This window comes from Mus musculus, chromosome 8, assembly GCF_000001635.26.
Source record: "Mus musculus strain C57BL/6J chromosome 8, GRCm38.p6 C57BL/6J".
In the NCBI taxonomy this organism is placed as follows: Eukaryota; Metazoa; Chordata; class Mammalia; order Rodentia; family Muridae; genus Mus; species Mus musculus.
Window position 1 is genome coordinate 67,883,235 of NC_000074.6, and position 14,960 is coordinate 67,898,194.

The 14,960-nt window shown below is 38.2% G+C and overlaps 1 protein-coding gene across 19 annotated transcripts in view; it reads right to left on the reverse strand.

The window, feature by feature from the left end:
* The window catches only part of Psd3 (pleckstrin and Sec7 domain containing 3), a 522,982-nt gene that overhangs the window by 194,153 nt on the left and 313,869 nt on the right, over window positions 1–14,960 (reverse strand). The window contains exon 9 of one of the 19 annotated variants that reach the window (XM_017312707.2): window positions 1,603–7,504. The exons of 17 other annotated variants lie outside the window; for them this stretch is intronic. In XM_017312707.2, coding sequence (XP_017168196.1) covers window positions 7,488–7,504 — 17 coding nt within the window. In that variant the 3' untranslated portion in view covers window positions 1,603–7,487. Of the gene's footprint in view, window positions 1–1,602; window positions 7,505–14,960 lie in introns of those variants that run through there. One more of the 19 variants, XM_011242288.3, reaches the window with a different exon arrangement.

Here is a 14,960-nt window from a genome sequence, read left to right on the forward strand (position 1 = left end):
GATAGTTTATTATTCTTGTTAAATTGTCATATTATATAAATCACAAAGTTACATCAAATCTTTATTTTAACCTAGACAAAATCTGCAAAATGATGCAGCCTTTATACAGGTGGTATATAATACAGTGTAAACTTAAAGCATGGATTAAAATGCCACTTCTGAGCTGAATTATACTTGTCTTATGTCCTTACACTCTGGCAAGTACATGTGAAGGAGCTCAGATTTATTCACTTTGAAGCTAACAGATTATCTTATGTACCAGCAGAGAAAATAACTCTAGAGTAAGACAAACAGGAATTCATGCTTACATTAACAGGAAGAGCCAAAATGTTAACACTATTTGAATCAGCTTCCTGAACTACAGTAGGATCAAATGACATCTATATACATGGTGGCTGCTTTTATAATGAGCCTCTAGGCCTCAGGAAAGGGGACTTATGATAAAGTACAAAATTATATCTGCCCCTTCCACCTGAAGAGAGGCATCACCTCCAACTTCCACTGTAATAAGCAAACCTCAGTACAGCTCCAAAGTTACTTTATCTTTCAAAGCTGCTCACTTGAGAAATCTTGGAAAGATACAGAAGGACCAAAAGTGCTCTGTCCCATGCAGGGGAGGGACACAGACCATAGAGCGCTGGGCACAGGGGTGTAGCATCTCTGGCAATGTGCAGTGTAAATGAACAAAGGGTACAGTAACAATCACTTGTCTACACACACAAGTTTTACAACTAACGGTATGATTTCCAACGCTATTTTACTAATTCATAAATGGCAGGTGTGATTTGAACCATAGTAGTTTAATTATTCAAGCCACATGCTCTCAATGATAAAGAGTACAAGTCCTTCCTTTACTGATAGTTTTATACCAGTGCATATATAGAAGCCCAACTTCCAGAACACACTGCTTTTCTTCAGAGTAATTTTGATTGCACATTCCCTGTGTTCTACTCTCTAAGACTCATCCCACCCAGGCTATCTAAATATTTACAGTAAAAGTGCTAAAATTGTTGTATCAAGACTCTTACCTCCTCTATCAGCAAGTAGGCACAGATTTCTTATGAAAGACTGGATGTAGAGATTGACACTAAGAACAAGCCTTGCCAATCAAACTTATTTCCAATGAATAATGCCTGAATTTCTGAAGATTTGATGATTTTTTTTATTTAAAGCCCAGAGAGGAAATTTAATATTAAAATATGCTTTGCACTGGTGTAATGAAAATGAGAAAAACTCTATTTTCATAATCCTTTCTTAGTCAACCAAGATACCTAAAGGTATGATAAATCATTTCAACATGATTTAATAAGGTCCTCTTATGTTCCAAGAACATAAGAAAAAAATGAATAATCACATATGTCATTTAAAATATTTTTAACAAAAATATTTAAAGACTCAATTTAATCACTAGCCACACAAAAATGTGACAAAAATTCTCCTAACTGAAAATGTCATATTCTTTTTGAAATTTGACCATTATTTGACTTCTAATAAACTGTTAATAATTATTACTAAGTATAAACTATCATAAAATATAGAACATGTAAAAATTTATTTTTCATTTCATGTTCCTGTTTTTATTGCAAAAAAAGAAATAATGATCCAGAAAAAAAGAATTCTTCAAAGCATAAAAACAGAACACATGAGTGAACTTTACAGAAAAGCACACCAAAGCTTTACGTTCAAGGAGAAATAAATGAAGTAAAATGTGATTCATTTGGTGGATTTTTGGCAAAGGATTGTGGGAACCTTCTGGAAATGATTCACCACTAAGGTGGCTGATAATGAGATTTTTAATAAAATCTCAAAGCTAACATGAGTTTGGAGGAAGTTGGTTCCAGCTCTTATGGAAGACTCTGAGGTGTTTAAGATATCAATGAAGTGCTAGGAATAGCAAAAGAAGTGGAATTAGAAATAGAGTCCAAAAGACAGGACTGATTTGTTATAATCAGGACAGAACCATGTGTGGTGGTGGTGTTAATAAGCGTCGCCCATGAAGTGGCACTATTAAGGAGGTATGGCCTTATTGGAGGAAGTGTGTCACTGTGTAGACAAGCTTTGAAATCCTATGTTCAAGCTCCACCTAGAGTGGAAGGTAATTTCCTCCTTGCTGCCTGAGGGAGACCGATTTCTCATAGTTGCCATCATATCAAGATGCTGAACTCAGCTTTTCCAGTATCGTGTCTGCCTGGATGCTGCCATTCTTCCCCACTATGATAATACTAGACTGAAACTCTAAAATTGTAACCCAAGCCCAATTAATGTTTTCCTTTATAAGCATTGCTTCGGTCATGGTATCTCCTCACACAATGAAAGCACTAAGACACCATGCAAACAACAAAGATCTAGACTACAGTATTGCAGACAGTCTGACTGGGTACTCCAGCTTCATCCTGCTTTTATGATAAACCACTCTGACAAGAAGCAAGCTATGGAAAGAAAGGGTTTACTCTGTTTATTCTTCCAGTTAAATGTCAATTATTGAGGGAAGTCAGTGCAAAACTCAGGGAAGAAACCTGATCAAATACTGTGGGGAAATACAGTTTCCAGGTTTACTACTTCAATAGCTTTCTTATGCTACTGCCCCCACAGCGGAACGGCCTTCCTGCATCAAGACAATCCCACACAGACACGGACACAAGCCAACTTGTATCTAGGCAAATCCCTCGATTGAGGTTTTCCTCTCAGATGACTCTATGCTGTGTCAAGTTGTTAAAACTGATACACAGGAGTTGGAAAAATTGACACCGATTCTGAAGGGCATTCTACTACAAAGAAAAGACTATCCAACACCATTGCACATTGTAGAAAAAATCTCTTATGAGTCAACCCATAGGTCAAACTATCTATCTAAAGGTCATTGTCACCTAACTGCAAGAAACTGCCAGAACCACCCAAATTTCAGCAAGCATTGGCCTGATTGGTAGGTAATCACGTGGTGTGGTGTCAAGCATTCTGAAGCTGCTCTTTGACAAAGTACTTGGACAACCTGGACTGACCTTTCTGTGCCCTTGATGGAAATCTGCTATACTTCTTTTGCTTATGCTTATATTTCTCACTATTAAAGGCTTCTCTTCCAGTGCTAGAGCTGGGATAATAGAAATCTGGTGCAAACAAGAACAAAAATTAATCAAAGATCCCCAGAAAAAAATTATGTAGAAATTGAGAATTTCTCAGGAATTTATTATTTAAATAAACATTTAGGTCATTGATGAGTTTTGTTATTAAATATGAGATAGAGGACTTGAGAGAAACTTTAGGAAATGCTAGAAGCTGACAAACTGGAATTGAATCTCTAGGCTTTTCTGTTCAGCCTCAGGAGTGAGGGACTAAGATGAATAGGAAGAGATTTTGATCCCATTATGACACGCCTTGGAGCCTTCCTAATGGCAAAAGGCAGGAGGTTTAGGAATCCAGACATTCTTCTCTTCTTTATAGAATTGTACGAAAGATAGGCATCATATTGAAACAAGGGTTCATTTCAGCTAAGTGAACTGCCTGCCTTCCTGAACAAATCTGTCAGACTAGAACTTTTCTGATTTTATATGTATGTGTATATATGTATGTATGTGTGTGTGTGTGTGTGTGTGTGTGTGTGTGTGTGTGTGTGTGTATCAAAAACAAAGAATAAACACCCTTTACTCAAACACAATACTTTAAGTATTAAAGAAAAAGAATGGTGGTCTTATGGCAAATATTTTTAAAAAATAAAGGAAAGAAAGAATTAAATAGGGTCAGAAAGATTGAACTTTTGTAAAACGTTTGATATAACAGGTAGGAGGAAGTAACTTTTGGTCTATTAATTCTATGCCAAACTGAAGCAAAATCAAATCCATACGTGGTCATCCAGCCTAGCATTTCTGCAATCACAAGGCTTTAGGACCTCTCTTAAGGAGGAAGATACTGACTTGAAGTTGATTTTATCATGTTAAATTTTAGCTCTCATAAAATTGCTGTTTGCTTCTCTTTCAATATTCTTATGTAATCAAAAAGACTTTAGAAGAAAACGTATTTTGAGGAGCTGTGTAATCAATGAATGAAGTTTCTGAGGAAATGACTTTGTGTATAAAGAATGCCTGTGAGAGACACAGGTTGTCAGAGTAGATCAAGCCTTACAGAGATGTGCCTCCTCTCGGTACCGTCTCTCATGAAACAAAACTGAATGGCATCCACATATGATTCTTCTCTTGCTGCTCCTGGATCCACCTGCTCCAGGCCCTGCCCTCAGCTTGGGCTGGTCCCTGACAGTAATCATCAACAAAAGGGAAAGGCCTGTCCTAGCAAGACTGTGTTAACTCCTCAAATGGCCAGGTGATTGTTAACAGTTAAGTTTCTTCTTGTTGGTTGTTGTTTTGGCTTTTTTTTTTTTTTTTTTTGAGACAGGATCTCTCTGTGTAGCCCTGGCTGCCCTGAAACTCATCCTGTAGACAAAGCAGGCCTGAAACTCAGAGATCCTCCCTGTATGTGTAATGCTGGAATTAAAGGCAAACACTACCACCACCCAGCTACAATTATTTTTAATTAAAGAACAGTTGCTGGTTTGGGAATATATGGCTATTATAAACTCAATGAACTCCTGTATAGTATAAGCATAACTCTTAAGGTTGAAAAAAATCAAAAAGATGGGTGAACCATATTGTGTTCATAATCGATTGATTATGGCCTGGAACCAAAGCATACCTCTGAAGGATCCAGAGGGTATATTGACATTTCGATATGCTGATGGATTGATGTTTTGACTTCTTTTAAACATAGACTATTCATAAAGAATATTAATATTCTTGTGATATCTTTGTCTGTTTTAATAGTGTTGTCACAGAAGGATCTGAGAAGTGTCCCTTTCCCATCTCTTTACATCCGTGATACAGTCATGCAATGAGTTTTTCATTATAGAGAGATCTTTCATTACTATGTTAGCATGCTAACAGTCTGTTCAGAGTTTATACTTCTTCCAGAGTTTCAGTGTATTTTTTTCATCTTACCTAAAATATCTAGTCTGCTAACACACAACCATTGACAGTATTTACTTAGCATCCTTTAATTTCTACAAAGTCAATCAATAATGATGTCCTCTCTTTCATACTGCAATTTGTAATACGAGTCTTCTCTGTTTCTGTCTTGAAAATGTCACTAATATGGGACTACAGAAGTGGCTGAGCAGTGAAGTGCACTGACTATTCAGAGAGGACCTTTATTCACATCCTAGCTCCCACGTGGCAGTTACAACGGTCTGTAACTCTAATTCCATGAAATTTCACACCCTTACACAAACACACATGCAGACATACTGCCAATGTACATTAAATAAGAATAAATCTAATTTTTTAAAAGAAAAAACATCACTGATGCTATAGAAGAGTAAGCCTTGGCCTATGGTTCTGCTCGTTTTTATTGTCCAATTCTGTATTTCTGGCATGTTACTTTTTCCTTTAGTTCCACTGGTTCACATGTGCTATTTGTTTCTCAATGGTTTAGATGGTCGATTTGGATTCATTCTTCCTTGATGAATGGCATGTACAACTGCTACACATAGCCCTGCTACAGCTATATCCTAAAAGAGGTTTTAACATGATTTTTTTTTAATCTTCATCTAAAATGACTTTTCTATTTCTTTTGTGAATGTCTTCTTTGACCCACTGTTTATTTAGGAGTATACTACTTAACATCCACAAATTTCCTTTAGTCCTTTATTTTTTCATCCTATTTTATAGAGAATATACTTTGTATAGTTTCCATCTTTTTGCATTTATCGATTTTTTTCTGCCTTGTTAGTACCCTGTGTTTTTGCATTTACCACTCGTTTTACAGGATGATATGCAGGTACACTCTGGGAAGAAATACATGGGGGGGGGGGGTCTGAAAGGTGATCAAGACCAGAGGCCTTTATTCTTTGTGGGGCTTAGACATTCACCAATTGGCACATGTCTGTCTTCACAAGTCTTTTCCTCCCTTCCCTCCTCTCTCTCTCTCTTCCCCTCCCCTCCTCCCCCTCCCCTATCCTCCTCTGTGAGCATGTGAGTAATAAAGTAGAGCCTAAGTAGGTTCACTCAGGAAAAAAATAAAGAGACTCCCAAGAGTGACAGAGAAGGAATGTCCCTGTGGCCTTCTAGGGCAGCTTTATTACAGACATGGCTGATTAAATCACTGCCATTAGAGGCAACTCAACTCTGAGCTCTATTCTCTCCTACAAGTAGGGTAAGTAATAGGGTAGGACAGGACATCTTATTCAAAGGTATGTACTCTTTGGGGAAAAAAACATCATCATTCTGGCTACCCAGTAAGTCACTATGGGCTATTTCTGAATAAAAATCATTATCACCCAGAAAACCCCAAGAGATTAAGGTCTGTCAGAATCTTCTCTCCCTCAGAAAACAGCATGTTTTAGGTCTGTATCCGGAGCTAGAGGTTGACGACCCAAAACCAAAAGGTTTTCCTAGTTTTTTTTTCTAATTCTGTGCCTACAAAAAGTTCTATTCCATGTGCCACAGTAGGAGAGGGATCAAATACTGCTTTATTATAACATCCCAGGTGCATATATTGATGCAAAATGTTACACCTCACTGGATTCTTTTATTGTTATAAAAATGCCTTACATTTTCTGTAGGAAAAGAACACTATCTTGAAGTCTATTCTGCTGACAGGAAAGGCCTTAATCTCTACTATTTGGAAAGGGGAGTGAAACATAAAGGATATTCTCTTATTGTGTATGGGACACACGTTTTTTTCTAAGTTCTATATTAAAGGCAAATATTTAAAGATGTAAAATAGTTTAACAATCCTGTGGGTCCCCCCTCCATCCCCCTTGTAGTTACTATCATTAATTTGCTTAGTAACTTTCTGTGATCAATTTTCTGATATATAAGCTCATCTCACTCAATTTATTAGCTGGCCACTGAGCTAAATGAGCAGAGACTGAGAAATCACAGGAACAAAGAGTTTGCTGATGGCTCTAAGTCATGCTGAGACAAGATGTTTTTTTAAGAAGTACTTTATTTACATCTCTACCAAAGTTTTCCCTTCCTCTTCTTCTCCCAGTTCTCCCCCATACCTTCCCTTACCACCAATCTACTCCTCCTCTTTTTCTCTTCAGAAAAGGGGACGCCTCCCATGAGTATCAGCCAGCTTTGGCATGTAAGTTGCAAGAAGAATAGACATATCTTCTCCTATTGAAGCTAGATGAGGCAGCCCTGTAGGAAGAAAGGGTCCCAAAAGCAGGCAACAGGGTCAGAGAGAGCCCCTGATCCTGCTGTTAGGAGTCCTGCATGAAGACTAGGCTACTATGCAACTGTTGCATATATGCATGCTCTCTGGTTGGCAGTTCAATCTCCGTGACACCTGATGGGCTAGGGTAGTTAATCCTGTAGGTTTTCTTGTGGTGTCCTTTTCTCCTTCTGGCTCCTAGAATCCTTCATCCCCTTCTTCTGCAGGCTTCCCAAAACTCCTAATATTTGGATATGGGTCTCTGCATCTGTTTCCTGAGATGACACCTATGCTTGGCTCCTACCTGCAAGTATAACAGATTATCGTTAACAGGTAGGACCACTCCTGGCATGGGGCTTAGGCATGGTTTTAGTGCTCCAGCAGGGAGTTGACTCCCTGGCTTCTGCTGGACTTCCTAGCTATGGAGCACCTTCAATTCAGGCACAAGTTGCAAGTCTAGATATTCTCAGGTCTGTCTGTCTTGAGCATGTTAAGTTCTTGTAAGCCAAAACATGACCAGAAACATACCAGAATTTACCAGAGCTCCATCTATGTATCAGAGCCCCAAGTTTCCCTTCTATATATTTTGATACTTTGTCACAACTTGTCACCCTCTGAAGCAACAACAATCAATATTCAACAGCTGCAACCAAGTAAGTGAAGAGCCAGGGCAAAGAAGGGCAAATCCTGGGAGTGAGCAGCTAGACAAATCACTGACAATCCTCTGGAAATGAGGCTTGGGGTCACTCTATGTTCCTGTACCAGGAGACATTCATCTTCTGTTCATAGCTACAGTGACTTGTAAGGCAGTTAGTATTGAAGGTTGCTGAAAAGAAGGATGGAGCATGGTAACTAAAAGCACAGTGCGATGTCTGTTTGACATTGTATGCTTTCGTTTGTTTTCACTTGAATACACTCTAGACTGCTACAAGTCTGGGACTAATTTCCAGAGTACTTAAAAATGGTGACTATATCAGTGCTACCAATGTTATAGTAGATCAGGTTTCCCCAGGTCTTTGCTTTGCAATCAGGAGATGTTGTAGTACTTTCAGCATTCTTTAAGGAGCCTCATGAATGAAATCTTTAAAGACTATTGGGTAAGTGTGGTAACCTAAGCTTATGATTCCAGCACATAGCAGGCACAAACAGGAAGATCAGGAGTTTAAGGCCATCCTCAGCCATAGAGGTAGTTCCTAGCCATTATGTGTCACAGGATACCATGACTCAAACAACAGAAATTGCTGTTATCAAGAATCCTTTCTCAGTTCACAGAATTTCTACTGAAAATGGAACTGACATCATTTTAGCAACCATTGGCATGCTTTGTAACTCTTTAAAGCAATAGTAAAGTCTTTGGAGTCTTTGGTTTAAAAAAAATCATACTTCATTCTAAATCCATTTTTATTTTATTTATTTATTAGCACCTTTGCTATAATTTCATTGATGACTATACCCTTTCCACAGTTGTAATACAGATATCCATTGAACATACCTATGGATTTTGAAAATGCAATTGGGATGACCCACACATTCCTTCAAGTTCTTCAACATCAGAATCAACTAAGCTTCAATGGAAAAGCATTTATAATACTAATAAGACTAATATATAATCAAAATAATATTTGAATTTTAAGAGAATGATAAGGAAAGATATGTGTAGAAAATGTAAATGCTATTTCTATAAGGAACTAGAGACATCAAGATTGTAGCATACTCAGGAAGTAGAGGACTATACTCAGCCCCCCACCTGTGCAGAGGGTTGGTTATGCCTTGAATCACACAGTATAGAAGCACAGTGCTCATGGCATGTCAAGTTTGCTTACCAACAGAGAAAAGAGCTAAGTGAAACATATGGCTTTCTCGTATCAAAGATGCCCAGCTACCTCTTCCCGAGGTACCCGAGGAATTGAAATTTGTTATCACAACCCTTTGCTGTCTTTCTCTGGCTTACTGGTAATTCTTCTAAGAAAGGTTTGGAGGTAAAGATGAACGCTTAAGTCAGTCCATTTTAATTCTTACTGCCTACTAGAGATTTCCCTTCTATAAGCTTTCGTAGTATTTTAATGGAGAGTAAATATGAAGCAACTTTCATCAAGAAAACGTATGATAAAGTCACATGAATTTTAAAGTATCATTCAAGCAAATACTGAGCACTGAGTAAAGCCACCTCTAGTTACTGACTTTGTATCTTACCAGTTGTTACGTACAAAAAAGATGCCCCTAAATTATGATATCCTATTCATTCTCTTCCCAAACTGTTATAACACCGTGAAGAAGTGTAGGCTTCTCTGAAACAAGGGCTGGCCAATGACCTGAGTTCCTTTTCATGAGGTCAGTAAAGAATGAAAATTTAAAAGGCCTGACTCATTTAGACATAGAGATGGATTTCTTGACAAATCTGCAAGGACAATGTAGATGAGCCCCTTAGAGACAAGGAAGACTTTAATCAACCTTGACAGTAAAAGTATGCAAACAGGAAATACCACAATTTTAAAGAATTTTGTTTTAAATCCTCAAATATTATACAGGACAAAATCTTAAATATTTAAGCAAAAGATTATTAATGAAAAGAATTAGACCATCTTATTAAAGGTTCACTGAATTGAAGATTATACTCTTCACTAATTATATGACTATTTAAAATATATTTCTTTTAAAAATTATTTTGAGTGTGTGTGTCCGTGCATGTGTGATTTTATGTCATTGGTTCGATCAGTGGAGAACAGAAGAGGGCACTGAATCCCCTGGGGCTGGAGTGGCTCAGTTAGGGTTAAACACTAAGACCAAAAGCAAGCTGGAGGGGATATTCGTTGTTCTTATTTTCATTTGTTTGTCTGTTTTGGTTGGTTGGTTGGTTGGTTGGTTGGTTGGTTGGTTGGTTGGTTTTTGTTTGGTTATTTGGGTTCTTTGGTTGGTTGGTTGGTTGGTTGGCTGGCTGATTTTTCATTGCTCATCATTGAGGGAAGCTGGTGATGCTTTCTGGTTTGCTCTTCATGTTGCTCTTCATGTCTCAGTCTCAACCTGCTTTATTATAGACCCATGACCCAGAGATGGCACCGCCCACAATGGGATGAACCCTCCCTGTCAATCACTAATTAAGAAAATATCCTATAGGCTTGCTTGCAGCCTGATTTTATTAAGGCATTTTCATAATTGAGGGAACTTCCCTCATTTCGGATGTGATTTTTAGTTTGTGTTATGTTTACATCAAACTAGCCAGCACATGGAGTCATATAGGTTGTGAGCTGCTCCCGTGAGGACTGGGAACTGAACTCATGTCTTCAAGAAGAACAGAAAGTGCCCTTTCCAGCTGAGCCATTGTTCCAGCCCCTAAAATGGATTCCTTTTAAAAGAAGAGCCTTTTATCTATGTACCTTTTAAAGATGTACTAATTTTTTTTAGTGAAATTCTTTAGATAATTTTTTTTCCAAATAAATGAATTTAAATGTTTACGATCAGTCCTAGTTGAAACTGTAAGTTAAAAGCGCATTCTAAATCTCACTTAATTATACTGAGGGAGGGGACTCCCAGACTGACTGAGACTTTTTAAAAGTTTATGTATCTATCGATGTATGTAACTATCTGTCTACCTATTTATATATTTGTGTGGGAGGTGGAGAGAGAGAGAGACAGAGACAGAGACAGAGACTGGATCTTGTCCTAGAGTTAAGGATGGTCTTGAGCTTCCATATAGGTGCTGGGACTTTGACCTCATGTTTTCTGTAAGAACAAGTGTTTCTAAACACACAGCTTTCTCTCCAGTCTTTAAAGAAATCTTTTTTTTAATAGTAGTTTTTATTTTTTAATTAGATGTTTTCTTTATTTGCATTTCAAATGTTATCCCCTTTCCTAGCTTCCCCTCAGAAAATCTCCTATCCCCTCCCCTGCACCCCACCCTGCTCCCCAGCCCACCTACTCCTGCTTCCTGGCCCTGGCATTCCCCTATACTGGGGCATAGAACCTTCACAGGACCAAGAATCTTTCCTCCCATTGTTGACCAACTAGGCCATCCTCAGCTACATATGCAGCTAGAACCATGAGTCCTACCATGTGTTTTCTTTGATTGGTGGTTTAGTCCCAGGGAGCCCTGGGGGTACTGGTTAGTTCATACTATTGTTCCTCCTATGGGCTGCAAACCCCTTCAGCTCCTTGGGTACTTTCCCTAGTTCCTTCATTGGGGACCCTGTGCTCTGTCCAATGGGTGACTGTGAGCATCCATTTATGTATTTGCCAGGCATTGGCCGAGCCTCTCAGGAGACAGCTATATTAGGCTCCTGTCAGCAAGCTCTTGTTGGCATTTGTAGTAGTGTCTGGGTTTGGTGGTTGTTTATGGGATGGATCCCCAAGTGGGGCAGTCTCTGGATGGTCATTCCTTCAGTCTCTGCTCTGAACTTTGTCTCTGAAACTTCTTCCATGGGTATTTTGTTCCCATTTTCTAAGAAGGGTCGAAGTATCCACACTTTCGTCTTCATTCTTCTTGAGTTTCATGTGTTTTGCAAATATATCATGGGTATTCTGAGCTTCTGGGCTAATATCCACTTATCAGAGAGTGCATAGCATGTGTGTTCTTTTGTGATTGGATTACCTCACTTAGGATGATATCCTCCAGATCTATCCATTTGCCCAAGAATTTCGTAAATTCATTGTTTTCAATGGCTGCATAGTACTTCATTGTGCAAATGTACTACATTTTCTGTATTCATTCCTCTGTTGAGGGACATCTGGGTTCTTTCCAGCTTCTGGCTATTATAAATAAGGCTGCTATGAACATAGTGAAGCATGTGTCCTTATTACAAGTTGGAGCATCTTCTGGGTATATTCCCAGAAGAGGAATTGCTGGATCTTCCAGTAGTACTATGTCCAGTTTTCTGAGGAACCACCAATCTGATTTCCTGAGTGGTTGTACCAGCTTGCAATCCCACCAGCAATGGAGGAGTGTTCTTCTTTCTCCACATCCTCGCCAGCAACTGCTGTCACCTGAATTTTTGATCTTAGCCATTCTGACTGGTGTGAGGTGGAATCTCAGGGTTGTCTTGATTTGCATTTCCCTGATGATTAAGGATGTTGAACATTTTTTCAGGTGCTTCTCAGCCATTTGGTATTCCTCCATTTTGAGAATTCTTTGTTTAGCTCTGAACCCCATTTTTAATAGGGTTATTTGGTTTTCTGTAGTCTAACTTCTTGAGTTCTCTGTATCTATTGGATATTAGCCCCCTATCAGATTTAGGATTGGTAAAGTTCTTTTCCCAATCTGTTGGTTGGCTTTTTATCTTATTGATCCTTTCCCTTACAGAAATCTTAAACACACAAATTCTAAAAATTTCTATAAAGAACCAGGCAGCTAATATTTCAGGCTTTGCAGGCCATATGTTCTCAATAACAACTGCTCAACACTGTCATCACTATGTAAAGATTTTAAAAGTAGCTGTGAATGTGTCCCAATAAAACTTTACACACACACATACACGAGATGAATTTTTGCCTGTAATTACTATTTTGCTCACCTGTAGTCTAACATAAGTTAGCATTGAAATAGATGAAAAATCCTAGAAGATCTAATAGCAATTTCAGGTTTTCCCTTACTTCATAGATTTTCCTCTACTCCATTAGAAAAAGAGCTACAAACTTGTGCTATAATGCATGAAAATGTGGGAAACAGAGACTTTTGCTCACAATGCTAACGCAAGCTCTAACTAAACAAACAAAACAAAACAAAAACTTAGCAAAAAAAAGCATACTGCTCCTGACAAAAACTATGGAGCCTTCTATCAAGTTTCAACTATAATCTAGTATTCTCTGATCTAGAGGGACCAGTAGAGCCCATGAAAGTGGACCACAGAGTAGATTCCAAGTTAGGGGTTGAAGAATTAAGTAGAATGACCATGGAATTAAGTTTAATAGTGTTAAGAACTGGAGCTTTGTGGAAAGTGTGCTTTCGGAGAAACTAACAGCTCTCATTGTCTACGGGTACAACCCAGCCTCATAAATCTTGAGCTATTAGAACACAGCCGGCATACCCTCCCACACAATTCCACCTCCGCCAACATGTTACAACAAACGAGGAAAAGTATACTACTGACTTGGTAATTACTTCGGTGAAGTAGCACTGCTATAAAGCTCTGGTTTTGCTTGTTTGCCGCTCATGGAAGTGGAATTAGGTTATGCTGCCCTCAGGTGTCCATCTTTTTAGATGCACCACTGGAGGGCAAAGCAGAAGCCATTGCAATTTCAAAGCACCCTGGCCAAAAATTCAAAGAGGACTTCTCATGTCTGGTACTGGGTTTTTTCCTTTAGCTTTTCAGGGTGTACTATTAGCCTAGATGAGAAAGTTCCTTAAAACTATATATACTTAAGTATAGACTTAATTATGTGCCACGGTGTTTTCTAAAGAAATAATGATGTCTGCCTTTTGAGTTATCGATGTTGCTATCTATCCCCTTCCTCCTGCTCCTGTGCTTACCCCCCTCCCTTCCCTAGGCGGTTCCCTCACCAGTTCCCCCATGAGACCCCTTGGATCCCACTGTTCTGCCTTACTGCTTCCAGCTTTCTTCTGTATTTACCTCCCTGCCCTTCTCTGTGGAGCTCCCAGGTCCTATTTCCCCTATCACAGGTATAAAGTAACATAATGATTCACTAGTAATATAAATACTTATATGCACACAGAAACAAATCATTTAAAAAGAGGCCATGGATTTGAAGGGGAGTGGGGGGAAGTATGTGAGGATTTGAAGGAAGGAAAGTGAAGGGGTGAATATAATTAAATTATAATCTCAAAATAGACACATTTTTTTAAAAGCAGGCGTCTGCAATATAAGTATCTTCTTTCAGAAACTACAATCACAGATTTAAGAGGTTGATAATCCAACCACATGGTGGTGACACACACCTCTTTTAAATCCCACCATCTGGTAGGTAGAGGCAGGCAGAGTTCGAGGCCATCCTGTTCTACAGAGTAAGTTCCAGTATAGCCAGTGTTACACATAGAAACCCTGTCTCAAAAACCATTAAGAAAATAAAAGGAAAATCCAACATTAAGGAAAGACACGATCTTGGTGGGGTTTTCTGCACCTTTCCTGTACTATATTGCCACTGAATGTGGTAAAAGACATCAAGTACTATATGAGTTTTGAGTGCTGGGGTCATTGTCCCAGGCTTTAATAAGCTCTAACCTGTACTGTTCTAATACTAAAAGCATTTACTGTTTCACTCACAGTCTCTCACAAGTGGTCACTAAGGAATTTGGCGCTATATAACTTTTGACATATTGCAACAGATTAAGTGTAAAAGCAAACACAAAAATCTAGCTATCCTCTATTAGTTCAATAGTAAAAGGAACCACAAAAATGTAAATGCCACTATTTCCAATAAATTTTCTCAGAATGTAAAGTATAATTCATGATTATAAAAACTATGTTTTTCATTTAGTGGTCTTTAATGATCAAATGATGACATTAAAGTTTCATTAGATTCAACCCATAATGTAGTATGTAGTAAAACACACACACACAAAACAAATTTTAAAAAAGTCTGTTTGGGTCTTCAAAGATTTTAAGAGTCTAAATACACTCTAAGTTTGAGAAATTCCCAAAGTATAAATTCTACCAAAATATGATTAGAACACTATGTGTTTATTTTTAATTTTGAGAAAGTAAGACACATTGAACTCTGTCAAAACACAAATATTTAATTTTCATTTTAACTTGGCTGTCATAGGAGGAAATAAGTTAATGCATGGAGTGCAGAGATCCATTGGGCTTTCA